Source organism: Argentina silus (assembly GCF_951799395.1).
Source record: "Argentina silus genome assembly, chromosome: 21".
Taxonomy (NCBI): Eukaryota; Metazoa; Chordata; class Actinopteri; order Argentiniformes; family Argentinidae; genus Argentina; species Argentina silus.
In genome coordinates this window covers 6,619,807-6,636,445 of record NC_139675.1, presented here as the reverse complement: position 1 = coordinate 6,636,445, position 16,639 = coordinate 6,619,807, and the positions used below count along the sequence as shown (strand labels likewise).

The 16,639-nt window shown below is 42.9% G+C and overlaps 1 protein-coding gene across 1 annotated transcript; it reads right to left on the bottom strand.

Annotated features, from left to right (window-relative positions):
- Positions 1 to 6,835: 6,835 nt before the first annotated feature.
- On the bottom strand, positions 6,836 to 13,506 carry LOC310821164 (uncharacterized protein). Its single transcript, XM_083693087.1, has 11 exons — positions 13,373 to 13,506; positions 12,529 to 13,151; positions 12,016 to 12,080; positions 11,772 to 11,917; positions 11,178 to 11,656; positions 10,665 to 10,729; positions 10,421 to 10,566; positions 9,935 to 10,305; positions 9,421 to 9,485; positions 9,177 to 9,322; positions 6,836 to 9,048 (listed from the first exon to the last, which is right to left on the bottom strand). The coding sequence occupies exons 1-11, from the start codon at positions 13,443 to 13,445 to the stop codon at positions 8,918 to 8,920; spliced, it is 2,310 nt and encodes a 769-aa protein (XP_083549213.1). The 5' UTR covers positions 13,446 to 13,506; the 3' UTR covers positions 6,836 to 8,917.
- Between the last annotated feature and the right edge of the window lie 3,133 nt (positions 13,507 to 16,639).

The following is a 16,639-nucleotide window of genomic DNA, read 5'->3' as shown; positions in this document are numbered from 1 at the left end:
GCTGTAGTTGTTGTTGGGGCAGCTGTACTAGCAGTTGTTGAAGCAGGTGCTGTCGTAGTTATGGCAGGTGTAGTTGTTGCAGCAGCTGTAGTAGTTGTTAGGGCAGAAGCTGTAGTAGTTAGTGCCGCAGCTGTAGTTGTTGCAGCAGCTGTAGTACTTGTTGAAGCAGCAGCAGAAGCTGAAGTAGTTAATGCACTAGCTGTAGTTGTTGGGGCAGCTGTAATAGTTGTTGCAGCAGCTGTAGTTGTTGGGGCAGATAAAGTAGTTCTTGGGGCAGCTGTAGTACTTGTTGAAGCAGCAGCAGCTGAAGTAGTAGTAGCAGTAGTAGTTAAGGCAAGAGTTGTAGTTGTTGGGGCAGCTGTAGTAGCAGGTGGTAAGGCAGATGTTGTTGTTGGGGCAGCAGCAGCAGCTGAAGTAGTAGTAGCAGCAGCTGTAGTAGTTAAGGCAGCTGTAGTACTTGTTGCAGCAGCAGCTGTAGTAGTTAGTGCAGCAGCTGTAGTAGTTAGTGCAGCAGCTGTAGTAGTTAGTGCAGTAGCTGTAGTAGTTAGTACAGTAGCTGTAGTTGTTAGGGCAGCTAAAGTACTTGTTGCAGTAGCAGCTGTTGTAGTTAAGGCAGGAGCTGTAGTTGTTGTTGGGGCAGCTGTACTAGCAGTTGTTGAAGCAGGTGCTGTCGTAGTTATGGCAGGTGTAGTTGTTGCAGCAGCTGTAGTAGTTGTTAGGGCAGAAGCTGTAGTAGTTAGTGCCGCAGCTGTAGTTGTTGCAGCAGCTGTAGTACTTGTTGAAGCAGCAGCAGAAGCTGAAGTAGTTAATGCACTAGCTGTAGTTGTTGGGGCAGCTGTAGTAGTTGTTGCAGCAGCTGTAGTTGTTGGGGCAGATAAAGTAGTTCTTGGGGCAGCTGTAGTACTTGTTGAAGCAGCAGCAGCTGAAGTAGTTGTTGAAGCAGCTTTCGTAGTTGTTGGGGCAGCAGCTGAAGTTGTGGCAGTTGAGACAGATGGTGTAGTAGTTAAGGCACCTGCAGTAGTTATTTTTGCAGCAGCTGTAGTAGTTTTTGCAGCAGCTTTAGTCATTGGGGCAGCTGTAGTAGTTGCAGCAGCAGCTGTCGTAGTAGTAGTAGCAGTAGTAGTTAAGGCAAGAGTTGTAGTTGTTGGGGCAGCTGTAGTAGCAGGTGGTGAGGCAGATGTTGTTGTTGTTGGGGCAGCAGCAGCAGCTGAAGTAGTAGTAGCAGCAGCTGTAGTAGTTAAGGCAGCAGCTGTAGTAGTTAGTGCAGCAGCTGTAGTAGTTAGTGCAGCAGCTGTAGTAGTTAGTGCAGTAGCTGTAGTAGTTAGTACAGTAGCTGTAGTTGTTAGGGCAGCTAAAGTACTTGTTGCAGCAGCAGCTGTAGTAGTTAGTGCAGCAGCTGTAGTAGTTAGTGCAGCAGCTGTAGTAGTTAGTGCAGCAGCTGTAGTAGTTAGTGCAGTAGCTGTAGTAGTTAGTACAGTAGCTGTAGTTGTTAGGGCAGCTAAAGTACTTGTTGCAGTAGCAGCTGTTGTAGTTAAGGCAGGAGCTGTAGTTGTTGTTGGGGCAGCTGTACTAGCAGTTATTGAAGCAGGTGCTGTCGTAGTTATGGCAGGTGTAGTTGTTGCAGCAGCTGTAGTAGTTGTTAGGGCAGAAGCTGTAGTAGTTAGTGCCGCAGCTGTAGTTGTTGCAGCAGCTGTAGTACTTGTTGAAGCAGCAGCAGAAGCTGAAGTAGTTAATGCACTAGCTGTAGTTGTTGGGGCAGCTGTAGTAGTTGTTGCAGCAGCTGTAGTTGTTGGGGCAGATAAAGTGGTTCTTGGGGCAGCTGTAGTACTTGTTGAAGCAGCAGCAGCTGAAGTAGTTGTTGAAGCAGCTTTAGTAGTTGTTGGGGCAGCAGTTGAAGTTGTGGCAGTTGGGGCAGCTGTAGTAGCAGGTGTTGAGACAGATGGTGTAGTAGTTAAGGCACCTGCAGTAGTTGTGTTTGTGGCAGCTGTAGTAGTTTTTGCAGCAGCTTTAGTCGTTGTTGGGGCAGCTGTAGTAGTTGCAGCTGTAGTAGTAGTAGCAGTAGTAGTTAAGGCAAGAGTTGTAGTTGTTGGGGCAGCGGTAGTAGCAGGTGGTGAGGCAGATTTTGTTGTTGGGGTAGCAGCAGCAGCTGAAGTAGTAGTTAAGGCAGCTATAGTAGTTAGTGCAGTAGCTGTAGTTGTTGGGGTAGCTGTACTAGCAGTTGTTGAAGCAGGTGCTGTCGTAGTTATGGCAGGTGTAGTTGTTTCAGCAGCTGTAGTTGTTGCCGCAGCTGTAGTTGCAGCAGCTGTAGTAGTTGTTGTTGAAGCAGGTGCTGTAGTAGTTAAGGCAGTTGTAACTGTTACAGCAGCTGTAGCTGTTGCTGCAACTGTTGTTGCTGCAGCTGTAGTAGTTGTTGGGGCAGCTGTCGTAGCAGTTGTTGCAGCAGCAGCTGTAGTAGTTGTTTCAGAAGCTGTAGTAGTTACAGCAGCTGTAGTTGTTTGGGCAGCTGCAGTCGTCAGTGCAACAGCTATAGTTGAGTGGATACATGAATTAATTTATGGAAAAAGCAACAGACAGGTAATATAGACTAAAAGATAAATAGATAGATAGATAGATAGATACTGTTGGTAGATTAATAGATATTGTTAGTAAATAGATAGATTTTGCTCATCTTACCAATAAGGCAAAACATTATCCTCTTCATTGTGAAATCAGTCCTAGACGTACCTTCAAAGGAAAAGCAATAAAGGTGATTATTTTACATCTTGCCTCTCTGAGAATTTCAAAGTATCCACTATTGCTATATCAATGAAAGCTATTGAAAGTAGAATATATGCAAAGTCATTACTATACATGTAAAAGTAATAGCAATTTGAGGTTTAAGGATGAGGGGTTTGAAGTGGTTGAAATGCCTCACGTTGGGAAAGCAACATATTTGTTATAATATAGTTTATGCTGTCATATTAATGTAAATGTTGTTGTTCCCTATTACCGCCAATTCACTTCCATTGTATTTCAAGTTCACTGTTGTCTCCTAAAGCCTGTGAGCATAGCAGAAGACACATGAAACTTACCAATCTTTAGAAGAGAATCCTCTCTGTCCGAATCTATTGTCCGAAAGAAAATACCTAAATCACATGTGATCTTATCAATGTTTTTTATAAATGGTGTCTTTCATTTTCATGTGTTCTCAGTCATGTTCTCAGACTATCTGACTTTAGATCAATCTTGTGAGATCCCAGAGTGTCATATCCAAGCACAGCTTGCGCAGTTTTTGGCTTGTCTGTCGCTAACCTAATTAACACAATGTGCACTTGAGTCCTATTAAAATCAGGGATCCAACAAAGACAAGGGTATTCATTCCGAAATCACATGAGCTACAGTATTAACCTTGCACTCAGATGGACTCATTTCAACTTATTGAATAAGTTGAATACAGTGCAAATTATTTTGTATGAAACAAGTAATTCAGTTGTATGTGGACCATTGAACATATTGACTATGATATGTTAAAACACCTTCATAATCATAAAGTAAGAGATTGTCATTTTAACTGTATTTCTTTAAATGTGTTTATTAAATTTTATACTTTATCTTGAAGCAAGTGTCATATCATATCTATGGCATATCATGTCTTTGAACCCTGGCCAAGAGGAAACAACAACACAATCATTATCACTGATTGAATGCAGTGATTTAACAGTACATCACGTTAGGCTACATAGTTGAATATTACATTTTATCAAAAGAACACCGTAACAGGTGGACACCACCGTGTTGATGTCATTTATACACAATAGATCATTCCGCCAGTATCACATGAGCTCATTTTCACCTTCTAAATGTTTCCTTGCCATTAACTGTCATCAAAAGATGTATTACATTATAATGTACTGCAATTGTGTATTGATGTTTGCAAAAAGAAAGATAAAGCAAGATAACACATTTCAGGTATATTACAATATAGTTGTTTTGGGATATTTCAAATGTCCTCCCACTAAGATAAAACACATCTAATCAAGAATCAATAGACTTACCTGCTCATAAGACTGCAATACTCTCAATATTCAATACTTCTTTGAATCCTTCCAACAGATACACCTGAGTGACTACAGTGTGAGTGGCTTTAAACGTATATGGAATTCTCCCCACCCCACCCTGTCCACCCCACCCTGTCCACCCCACCCTGTCCACCCCACCCTGTCCACCCCACCCTGTCCACCCCACCCTGTCCACCCCACCCTGTCCACCACACCCTGTCCACCCCACCCTGTCCACCCCACCCTGTCCACCCCACCCTGTCCACCCCACCCTGTCCACCCCACCCTGTCCACCACACCCTGTCTAAACTAAAATCAATATTTTTTTCTTTATTAATTACAGCAGTAGCAGATGAGTTCATAATTCCATAATACTTTTAAGTTTTGACAGTCTGAGATCAGCACCTGACATCCTACTGTATTTCTGGCACCCTGTAATTTGCTATTTTAAACACCTGCTGTTTTAAACACCTGCCGTTTTTTTCAGTTATGCATCATAGAGTACACACAGGCAGGAACAACAGTTAATTGTTATCCACCTTCGTGTGTGTGTTCACTCTGAACAAAATGATCAGTTTCAGTGTCTGTTGCTTTGATTCAGTGTGTGTAATAACATTAGCTGATTTGTATTTTCGTGTTTAGAGGAAACAATGGGCATAGGTTTCATTGACCATTTGACCTTCTGTAAGCGCATTTCATGCCTATATACTGTAGTTTTCCATATTTTCGAGCAACTGTTTGCTTACTCCTTGCCTACCTCTTTTTGACTTGCTGCTTGCTCTCTGCCCTTTTTTGTCATAATGCACGCTTTCTCTTGCGTGTAAATCTGTCTGTCTGCATTTTTATGAGAGAAATATGAATACAAATTGTTTTAAAATACATTAACACTTCTGTCCTAGGCCTCGCTTGCGAGTTTGTCTTTTACATTTTTGAACTCTTTAGGCTGTTGTTATCTGGTTAATGAGGGTCAGTTAGCCAAAAGCTAAAATAATTTGCGCATCCCTACACTCCTCGCCTGCCATGCTCATTTTACCGCTGTTAGGATTCTGTTTGTTTTAATAAGTGCTCAGATGCTGTGCATGCTAGCTAGCACACCTGTATTTGTTTGGATGCAGGTCAACCTGTCTGAGCAGCACCGGTTGATAGGAGCTCTTGTTTGTTCTGTTGATTTGACCAACCTGAAGAAGATAGGCCACCCCAATGATGATTTTCAAGGTAGCACTTACTATTCGAGAAAAAACCTGCCATACAAACTGCAATGCCATACAAACTTGCCATACAAAACCCGATGTCATATATTAGTTATGGGAGTACAAATGACTCTATATTTCCATCATTAGTACAAGCCAGAAACAGGCACACTGTAAGGTAGGTAGACATATGTGTCTTTGGTCTGCTCTGAACAGGATGGGCTATCCATGGAGCTACGTTGACTTCTTCTTCTTTTTTTTCTTTTTAATCTAAACATCAATATAAAACAAGCTTCCCTTTCGAAGGTAGTTCGTTAATCCTAGTGAATACTGAGTTTATCTGTTAGTTATACAGTATATTAACTAAGATATAAAGAGGGGGCAAACATACAAGGATCATCTCAGATTTCTCCTCAACCAATTTCTTATTCAGCAGGGAACAACACCAAGAGATTCACATCTGAAGATGAATGCAATACACTAGGAAAGGAAAATCATCACTTCCCTTGAAAATCCTTGTCCCACCCTCAGATCTGGAGCCAATCCTGCTTGTTGTTTCAATGGGTTGCTTGAAAAACCTTTTGTTGCTCCATCGCTATTTGAAAGGCTGAGTGACGCTTACACTACTTTCCCAGCTTATACTCTGGTTCTGGTTATTAACTGTTACCATCACCACTATTTAACAAAATTAGATTTTATCCAAAATAAAAAACACAACAGATCCCTGGGCTGTATGTATGTGTACTATATGGTTGTTCTATAAAAGGAAATTCATTGTCTCATTGTCTCTATTGACTGGCCCTCAATTCTGCACAAGAGAAGGTTCAGTTGGTCACCGGGTGCTGTCCAGTTGGTGGGCTTAGACTGGTCTTATTTTAGCTGTAACACGAGTCTCATTTCAGTTACCCAGTTACATAAACATTAAGACTGACTTACTTTAAGCCCCAAAAGTTAGACTGCCTACCCCCAGGCTAAATATGATGTAAGACCTATGTTGCCATGGCAGCTGACTAGCCATTCAAAAGTTGTGTAAGGGACATAAATCAAATATATCCATGCAAATATGCCTCATTAGTTTATTGGCAACCTAGACAACTAGCTAGCTAACTAATTAGATAGGGCACAGATAGGTGGCAAGCTAGCAAATTCACCTATATAACTTGCAAGTTTGCCTTTCCAAATCTAAATGGGAGGCTCATTCAGTTTTAATTGTGACATTTGCTGAGTTGGTAGTGACATCCTAATCCACACAGATTCCTATGCAAACCAGAGATGATAAAAACAAAATATATTCATTCTGAAATCACATGAACTTGCAATGATCTTTGCACTCAGATGGACTCAATTAAACTTATTGAGTGACTTGTTGAAGACATTTTTGTATTTAAGCTAATGTTACAAGTGTGATAGCAAAGAGTGAATACTTATTGAAGAAAGACATTTCAGCTTTTAATTTTTAATTAATTAGTAAACATTTCTTAAAATTCATTTCCACAATGACATTCTGGGATATTTTGTGTAGATCAGTGACAAAAAAACATTCATTAAATCTTTTTTAAAGTCAGGTTGTAACACAACAAAATGTGGAAAAAAAATACTTACTGAAAACACTGTGTATATATTATTTTATTGTATATTATATTATTTATTTATAACAAGTTATATCTACATTGGGAAAGTACATTTGAAAGAAGATTAAAAAACATTGACGTGGACAGCATTAAACACTTAGGACATGTTTTTCAGTCCGCCAGCGCCTTTTTGTAGTCATCTTCAAGGATGTTTTATTCGTGCTCCTCCACCAAAGTGCATACATGTCACAACAAGAAACCAATCAAATTGAGGGGCGGAACAAACAAAGATTTCACAAGATGGCAGCTATTTCAGTGGAAAATGATTTTCCACTACAGTTTCTGAAATAAATATACACTCTTTTTGTGTGAAACAAACACTCTCTAAATGTATTTCACCACCTCTTGCTAGCAAGCTATTGTTTTACCAGCAGAGAATTGCATACGAATTAGAATTGCCTAAGTTCGTGTTAGCATAATTGCTAATCATTGCCAGCTACCTTGCCAGCTGAAGCACTGTATCAGGTAGAACTAGCAACAACAGTCGCGTCTTTTTCCACTCTGCTTTGAAGGCAGCTGTTTCAGGGAGAGAAGCAGCGCGCTCTGCTTTTTTGTATACTGTAAAAAATATTGTGCTTGCTCAACTTTCAAAAAGTGAGGCAACTATTTGAATCAGCTTTTTAAGATAAAGATGAAAATCAAATGAGAATATTTCTTCAAAAATAATAAACATCAATGAAAACATTGTTTCATTTCAACTTTTCAGAGATAAGCATTCCACCCAAGTCCTTATTATAGCAGATTGTTTACATAAATTATAACTTTATCACAAAAAACGAATTACACTTCCACTGTTAAATATGATCTAGCAGAGATTAATTACAAATATTAATCATACATGTTATCTATATTGTTTGGAATTGAGATAAAGACAAAATATGTTAAAGAGTTTTGAATGGAAATTTTTATTTTTGTATTGCTTTTAAAGCCCCAATAATGTCCCGGGTCAATTTGACCCGAAGACTTCCAAAGGGTCCAAAAAGTGAAGACAATACGAGGGTTAAGTATTACCAAGAAGTCAGACTTTTATGTATGATATACTTAGCTTTTAGTGTAAAACCAACTTAATTTGAAATGGGATCGACTTATTTTTTCTAGTCAGGAACTGGAACAAATGAAAATGAAGTACCATACTTGAAATATTCATGTAAGATAGAAACATACATTTTCTTTGTAAAAATCCTAGATTTTTGGGAGTTATCATTACTAAGCCCCTGAGTAATTTTTACGGTGTAGGCAAAAGCGCATTTGATGGCACCTTGGATGCATCACACAATAACAAAGTAATAAAGTATTTAATGTTTAAATAGATTGCAAAATATAATTGTAGGCCGAGAGTTACAAACTGTTCCAAATGGAAGAGGGAACAATGAGCAAATAACATTATTAGGACAAGAACAAATAACCCATATTAAAAGGACATCTACAAATATTAAAACGTTCAGGGCATATTTTCGAACAACCTTTGCTATCCTACTGTATCCTTTTAATTTAAAGAACAAAACATGTGCAAGTTGCAGTGGATATGATTGCTTGATAGAAAATAAATAATGTGTGAGAAACAATGAGGCAAAGTGTATTCATACATTTCCCCTTGTCACACATCATATTTTAGCTTTGGTTTACAGTTGTACACAAATCCCTTCATTTGTTTCGTAATAGTACTTCATTATATGGTACACATAGCAATATTATTGTAAGGTAAAACAGTGAATTCTGTAGAAATATTGACATCTAATATGATAAATCCAAGCACTGTATGTGTGCTTGTCTGAGTATGTGTAGGATATGAAAAATATTAATTTTACCACACAACATGGGGAAAAAATCATTGTACACTCATCATCTAAGAGCTAGCTATAGCATTTTTGTTCTCTTTGGTTAGGAGCAATAAAGAGCGACTTTATAGTTCTTTAGGCTGGGAAATAGTTCATTGGCGAAGCCTGTCAGGCTTCCTGTAGATGTTGTGTGAGGGTGGTGGGTATAACCAATGTCATGGCAGCTACGTGGCAGGCTATAAGCTAGCCAGCATCTGTGCGACTAGCAGCTACGTGGCAGGCTATAAGCTAGCCAGCATCTGTGCTACTAGCAGTAGCAGAGTGAGAGGCAAGGCAGCGAGGGAGAAGGCTGTGGGTCGGGGAGGACTTCCCGATACTGTGGTCACTGATGGGGCGGCGGTGGTGGATGTCTCTGAAATAGCAGAAAGATGGCATGGTTCATTAATGGGAAATAACTGTGAGCAGTGTCCTCCACAATTGTTGTTATCCAATGTTGAATTCAACGAAATTTGTTTAGATATGGTGACAGTGAACACTTACGAGCACTAATGCTGTTTGCTATGATGTTCAGGGAGATGGAGTTGTTGATCAGAGCTGCGTTCATTGTTGACACAGCGTTGCTTGCTGAGGGAACTGAGGACGTGTTCTTGAACACAAGGGTGGTATCAACGACTACAGATCCACTCCTACTCGAGAGAGGCAGACAAAATTATCAATTATCAACAAAAATAGTTCAGTCATTCTCATTGTGTTTAAATTGTCATTGACGGAATTTCATACTTACGTGAATTTGTTGACAATGGAACGAAGGAAGGTGGATGGATTGCTGCTCTTATAAACCTTGTTCACCTGCAGCGAAAGATAATTTAGATTACAAAATATGTTTAGGGGCACAAGCGACTGAAAATGATGGAGCTAGTCACATATGTTTGTGTTCTCTACACTCCTACAAACATGATAAACCATCATTTGTCTGACTGCACTCATGATCTATTCTGGTATCAAAATGTGGCCTCTAGCCGCCCCACAAAATACAATGAGTGAATAAATGTCTGTCTGCTTTGCATTTTTAATAAACAGCACTTACTTTTAATTTTGATACTTAACATTTGATATAACTGACTTTTACTCAAGTAGCATTTGAATGGATGACTTTCACTTTTACCTCAGTCATTTTTTAGCAAAGTATTTATCCTTTTATTTGATGACTTTAGAGTACTTTTTATACCACTGGGTATTCAGTAAATTATCCCCTTTCTTTGGTAAAGTGCATACTAATATAAGAACTGGATTCTTACTTCAGAGACCACTGTAGCAGCCAAAGTTTTGAAGGTCGAAGAGGACGTGTTGGAAAGAGCCGAATTGAACGTCTGGTCAAGGCTGAACACAAGACCCAGGGTTCCCTCAGTTGAAGATGGAGGGTCAGTTGATGCGGTTGGAGCAGCTGTTGGTGCAGCGGTTGGAGCTTCGGTTGGAGCAGCGGTTGGAGCTGCGGTTGGAGCTGCGGTTGGGGCTGCGGTTGGGGCTGCGGTTGGGGCTGCGGTTGGGGCTGCGGTTGGGGCTGCGGTTGGTGCTGCGGTTGGGGCTGCGGTTGGGGCTGTGGTTGGTGCTGCGGTTGGAGCAGCGGTTGGTGCAGCGGTTGGAGCTGCGGTCGAGGCAGTGGTTGTGGCTGAGGATTGGGCAGTGGTTGGGGCAGTTAGTAAAAACACAACTAAGAGACATTTAACCGGAAATAATACGTTTTTTAGTCTTACTGTTTAGATATGGTGACAGTGAACACTTACAAGCACTAATGCTGTTTGCTATGATGTTCAGGGAGGTGGAGTTGTTGATCAGAGCTGCGTTCATTGTTGACACAGCGTTGCTTGCTGAGGGAACTGAGGACGTGTTCTTGAACACAAGGGTGGTATCAACGACTACAGATCCACTCCTACTCGAGAGAGGCAGACAAAATTATCAATTATCAACAAAAATAGTTCAGTCATTCTCATTGTGTTTAAATTGTCATTGACGGAATTTCATACTTACGTGAATTTGTTGACAATGCAACGAAGGAAGGTGGATGGATTGCTGCTCTTATAAACCTTGTTCACCTGCAGCGAAAGATAATTTAGGTTACAAAATATGTTTAGGGGCACAAGCGACTTAAAATGATGGAGCTAGTCACATATGTTTGTGTTCTCTACACTCCTACAAACATGATAAACCATCATTTGTCTGACTGCACTCATGATCTATTCTGGTATCAAAATGTGGCCTCTAGCCGCCCCACAAAATACAATGAGTAAATAAATGTCTGTCTGCTTTGCATTTTTGATAAACGGCACTTACTTTTACTTTTGATACTTAACATTTGATATTACTGACTTTTTCTCAAGTAACATTTGAATGGATGACTTTCACTTTTACTTAAGTAATGTTTAGCAAGGTATTGATACTTTTATTTAATTAATTTAGAGTACTTTTTACACCACTGGGTATTCAGTAAATTATCCCCTTTATTTGGTGAAGTGCATATTAATATAAGAACTGGATTCTTACGTCAGAAACCACTGTAGCAGCCAAAGCTTTGAAGGTCGAAGAGGACGGGTTGGAGAGAGCTGAACTGAATGTCTGGTCAAGGCTGAACACAAGACCCAGGGTTCCTTCACTTGAAGATGGAGGGTCAGTTGATGCGGTTGGAGCAGCGGTTGGGGCTGCGGTTGGGGCAGCGGTTGGTGCTGCGGTTGGAGCAGCGGTTGGTGCAGCGGTTGGAGCAGCTGTTGGTGCAGCGGTTGGAGCTTCGGTTGGAGCGGCGGTTGGGGCTGCGGTTGGGGCTGCGGTTGGAGCTTCAGTTGGAGCAGCTGTTGGAGCAGCGGTTGGGGCTGCGGTTGGTGCTGCGGTTGGGGCAGCGGTTGGTGCTGCGGTTGGAGCAGCTGTTGGTGCAGCGGTTGGAGCAGCTGTTGGTGCAGCGGTTGGAGCTTCGGTTGGGGCGGCGGTTGGTGCAGCGGTTGGAGCTGAGGTCGAGGCAGTGGTTGTGGCTGAGGATGGGGCAGTGGTTGGGGCAGTTAGTAAAAACACAACTAAGAGACATTTAACCTGAAATAAGAAGTTTTTTAGTCTTACTGTTTAGATATGGTGACAGTGAACACTTACAAGCACTAATGCTGTTTGCTATGATGTTCAGGGAGGTGGAGTTGTTGATCAGAGCTGCGTTCATTGTTGACACAGCGTTGCTTGCTGAGGGAACTGAGGACGTGTTCTTGAAGACAAGGGTGGTATCAACGACTACAGATCCACTCCTACTCGAGAGAGGCAGACAAAATTATCAATTATCAACAAAAATAGTTCAGTCATTCTCATTGTGTTTAAATTGTCATTGACGGAATTTCATACTTACGTGAATTTGTTGACAATGCAACGAAGGAAGGTGGATGGATTGCTGCTCTTATAAACCTTGTTCACCTGCAGCGAAAGATAATTTAGGTTACAAAATATGTTTAGGGGCACAAGCGACTGAAAATGATGGAGCTAGTCACATATGTTTGTGTTCTCTACACTCCTACAAACATGATAAACCATCATTTGTCTGACTGCACTCATGATCTATTCTGGTATCAAAATGTGGCCTCTAGCCGCCCCACAAAATACAATGAGTAAATAAATGTCTGTCTGCTTTGCATTTTTGATAAACGGCACTTACTTTTACTTTTGATACTTAACATTTGATATTACTGACTTTTTCTCAAGTAACATTTGAATGGATGACTTTCACTTTTACTTAAGTAATTTTTAGCAAGGTATTGATACTTTTATTTAATTAATTTAGAGTACTTTTTATACCACTGGGTATTCAATAAATTATCCCCTTTATTTGGTGAAGTGCATATTAATATAAGAACTGGATTCTTACGTCAGAGACCACTGTAGCAGCCAAAGCTTTGAAGGTCGAAGAGGACGGGTTGGAGAGAGCTGAACTGAATGTCTGGTCAAGGCTGAACACAAGACCCAGGGTTCCTTCACTTGAAGATGGAGGGTCAGTTGATGCAGTTGGAGCTTCAGTTGGTGCTGCGGTTGGAGCAGCGGTTGGAGCTGCGGTTGGGGCAGCGGTTGGGGCTGCGGTTGGGGCTGCGGTTGGAGCTGCGGTTGGGGCAGCGGTTGGTGCTGCGGTTGGAGCAGCGGTTGGTGCAGCGGTTGGGGCTGCGGTTGGGGCTGCGGTTGGTGCTGCGGTTGGTGCTGCGGTTGGGGCAGCGGTTGGGGCTGCGGTTGGGGCTGCGGTTGGGGCTGCGGTTGGTGCTGCGGTTGGAGCAGCGGTTGGAGCAGCGGTTGGAGCAGCGGTTGGTGCTGCGGTTGGGGCTGCGGTCGGAGCAGCGGTCGGTGCAGCGGTCGGAGCAGCTGTAGGTGCAGCGGTTGGAGCTTCGGTTGGAGCAGCGGTTGGGGCAGCGGTTGGTGCTGCGGTTGGAGCTGCGGTTGGGGCAGCGGTTGGAGCAGCTGTTGGTGCAGCGGTTGGAGCTGCGGTCGAGGCAGTGGTTGTGGCTGAGGATTGAGCAGTGGTTGGGGCAGTTAATAAAAACACAACTAAGAGACATTTAACCGGAAATAAGAAGTTTTTTAGTCTTACTGTTTAGATATGGTGACAGTGAACACTTACGAGCTAGTCACATATGTTTGTGTTCTCTACACTCCTACAAACATGATAAACCATCATTTGATAGATAATAGATAATCGACTTTTGTAATTAGTTTTTGAGTCTTACTTGTCACTACAATCGTAGATGTGTTCACAGCCAGGGTGAAATTGGGGTTGCTGCCGTTGGCAGCTTGCACCATAGTTTGCACCACATCACCGGCCTCAGGAACTGAGCTGACATCGTTGAATACCAGCACAGTATCTACCACAACCGAACCTTGTCTGGAAACAAATTTATGAAAATGAACAACATTCAATCAGCATATCAAATCCACGTTGATATTGTTACATGTATGAACACAGAAAAATCAAGATATGTCATCGCCATGAAACAGAAGGGCTTCTATCACATTGCATTGGTATGCTGGTGTACAATGCATGTGGAATTGCTAAGTTTATTGTGTTGCTTGGGTGAAGTTGCAACATATCTTAAGTCATTGTGGTAACCTCATATCACTGAATGTTTTGGTAATGCATGTTTGTTTTACCCAGGAATGGCATAGGTACATACCTGAAGCCTGTAACCTCAGTGCGGTTGAAACTGGATCCATATTTGACTTTGTAAATGTTGTCCAACTGTCATGATAGGAGAAATAAAACCCAGTTTTTAAGAAAAATACGACAAAACATTCACAATTCAGCAAAAGGTACGGCTGAACGTCAACACAGTAAAACATGATAAAACATTGGTACCAGAGGTTGAAATCATGTCACCTGTATTTTAAAGTCAGCTTATGAAATGTTGACCATGACCAAATGTTATGCTCATCATGTTTTGTGCTCTTTTTCATTAATTCAATATGAAATTGAAATAAAAGTAAATTTCTGTATTGAGGAGTCATCAAAGGAAATTGCATAACTCTGTATGTTAGCAAAACTAAACGCATGACTTTGAAAGGATGGAAAAGAAACACAACTTACTGCTGTAGTTACAGAGCTTGAGAGACTTTGGAAAGCTGGTGAGGAGGTATTCTGCAGGTCTTCTGTGAATGCTTGCACCAGGCTGAACACCAACTTAATTTCTGAAAGGGCTGGTGTTGCTGTTGAAGCTGCGGTTGGGGCAGCGGTTGGGGCTGCGGTTGGTGCAGCGGTTGGAGCAGCTGTTGGTGCAGCGGTTGGAGCTGCGGTTGGAGCTGCGGTTGGGGCAGCGGTTGGGGCTGCGGTTGGGGCTGCGGTTGGAGCTGCGGTTGGGGCAGCGGTTGGTGCTGCGGTTGGAGCTTCAGTTGGAGCAGCGGTTGGGGCTGCGGTTGGGGCTGCGGTTGGGGCAGCGGTTGGTGCTGCGGTTGGAGCAGCTGTTGGTGCAGCGGTTGGAGCTGCGGTTGGAGCAGCGGTTGGTGCAGCGGTTGGAGCTTCAGTTGGAGCAGCGGTTGGGGCTGCGGTTGGGGCTGCGGTTGGGGCAGCGGTTGGTGCTGCGGTTGGAGCAGCTGTTGGTGCAGCGGTTGGAGCTGCGGTTGGAGCAGCGGTTGGTGCAGCGGTTGGAGCAGCTGTTGGTGCAGCGGTTGGAGCTGCGGTCGAGGCAGCGGTTGGTGCTGCGGTTGGAGCAGCGGTTGGTGCAGCGGTTGGAGCAGCTGTTGGTGCAGCGGTTGGAGCTGCGGTCGAGGCAGCGGTTGGTGCTGCGGTTGGAGCAGCGGTTGGTGCAGCGGTTGGAGCAGCTGTTGGTGCAGCGGTTGGGGCTGCGGTTGGAGCAGCGGTTGGTGCAGCGGTTGGGGCAGCGGTTGGTGCTGCGGTTGGAGCTTCGGTTGGAGCAGCGGTTGGGGCTGCGGTTGGGGCTGCGGTTGGGGCAGCGGTTGGTGCTGCGGTTGGAGCAGCTGTTGGTGCTGCGGTTGGAGCAGCTGTTGGTGCAGCGGTTGGAGCTGCGGTTGGGGCAGCGGTTGGGGCTGCGGTTGGAGCTGCGGTCGAGGCAGTGGTTGGTGCTGCGGTTGGAGCTTCAGTTGGTGCAGCGGTTGGAGCTGCGGTCGAGGCAGTGGTTGGTGCTGCGGTTGGAGCAGCGGTTGGTGCAGCGGTTGGAGCAGCTGTTGGTGCAGCGGTTGGAGCTGCGGTTGGGGCAGCGGTTGGTGCTGCGGTTGGAGCAGCGGTTGGTGCAGCGGTTGGAGCAGCTGTTGGTGCAGCGGTTGGAGCTGCGGTCGAGGCAGTGGTTGTGGCTGAGGATTGGGCAGTGGTTGGGGCAGTTAATAAAAACACAACTAAGAGTCATTTAACCGGAAATAAGAAGTTTTTTAGTCTTACTGTTTAGATATGGTGACAGTGAACACTTACGAGCTAGTCACATATGTTTGTGTTCTCTACACTCCTACAAACATGATAAACCATCATTTGATAGATAATAGATAATCGACTTTTGTAATTAGTTTTTGAGTCTTACTTGTCACTACAATCGTAGATGTGTTCACAGCCAGGGTGAAATTGGGGTTGCTGCCGTTGGCAGCTTGCACCATAGTTTCAGCCACATCACCGGCCTCAGGAACTGAGCTGACATCGTTGAATACCAGCACAGTATCTACCACAACCGAACCTTGTCTGGAAACAAATTTATGAAAATGAACAACATTCAATCAGCATATCAAATCCACGTTGATATTGTTACATGTATGAACACAGAAAAATCAAGATATGTCATCGCCATGAAACAGAAGGGCTTCTATCACATTGCATTGGTATGCTGGTGTACAGTGCATGTGGAATTGCTAAGTTTATTGTGTTGCTTGGGTGAAGTTGCAACATATCTTAAGTCATTGTGGTAACCTCATATCACTGAATGTTTTGGTCATGCATGTTTGTTTTACCCAGGAATGGCATAGGTACATACCTGAAGCCTGTAACCTCAGTGCGGTTGAAACTGGATCCATACTTGACTTTGTAAATGTTGTCCAGCTGTCATGATAGGAAAAATAAAACCCAGTTTTTAAGAAAAATACGACAAAACATTCACAATTCAGCAAAAGGTACGGCTGAAGGTCAACATAGTAAAACATGATAAAACATTGGTACCAGAGGTTGAAATCATGTCAACTGTATTTTATAGTCTGCTTTTAAACTGCTGACAATGACCAAATGTTATGCTTATCATGTTTTGTGCTCTCTGTAATTAATTCAATAATTAATTGAAATGAAAGTAATGTTCCTGTATTGACGAGACATCTAAGGAAATTGCCTAACTCTGTATGTTAGCAAAACTAAAAGCATGACTTTGAAAGGATGGAAAAGAAACACAACTTACCGCTGTAGTTACAGAGCTTGACAGACTTTGGAAAGCTGGTGAGGAGGTATTCTGCAGGTCTTCTGTGAATGCTTGCACCAGGCTGAACACCAACTTAATTTCTGAAAGGGCTGGTGT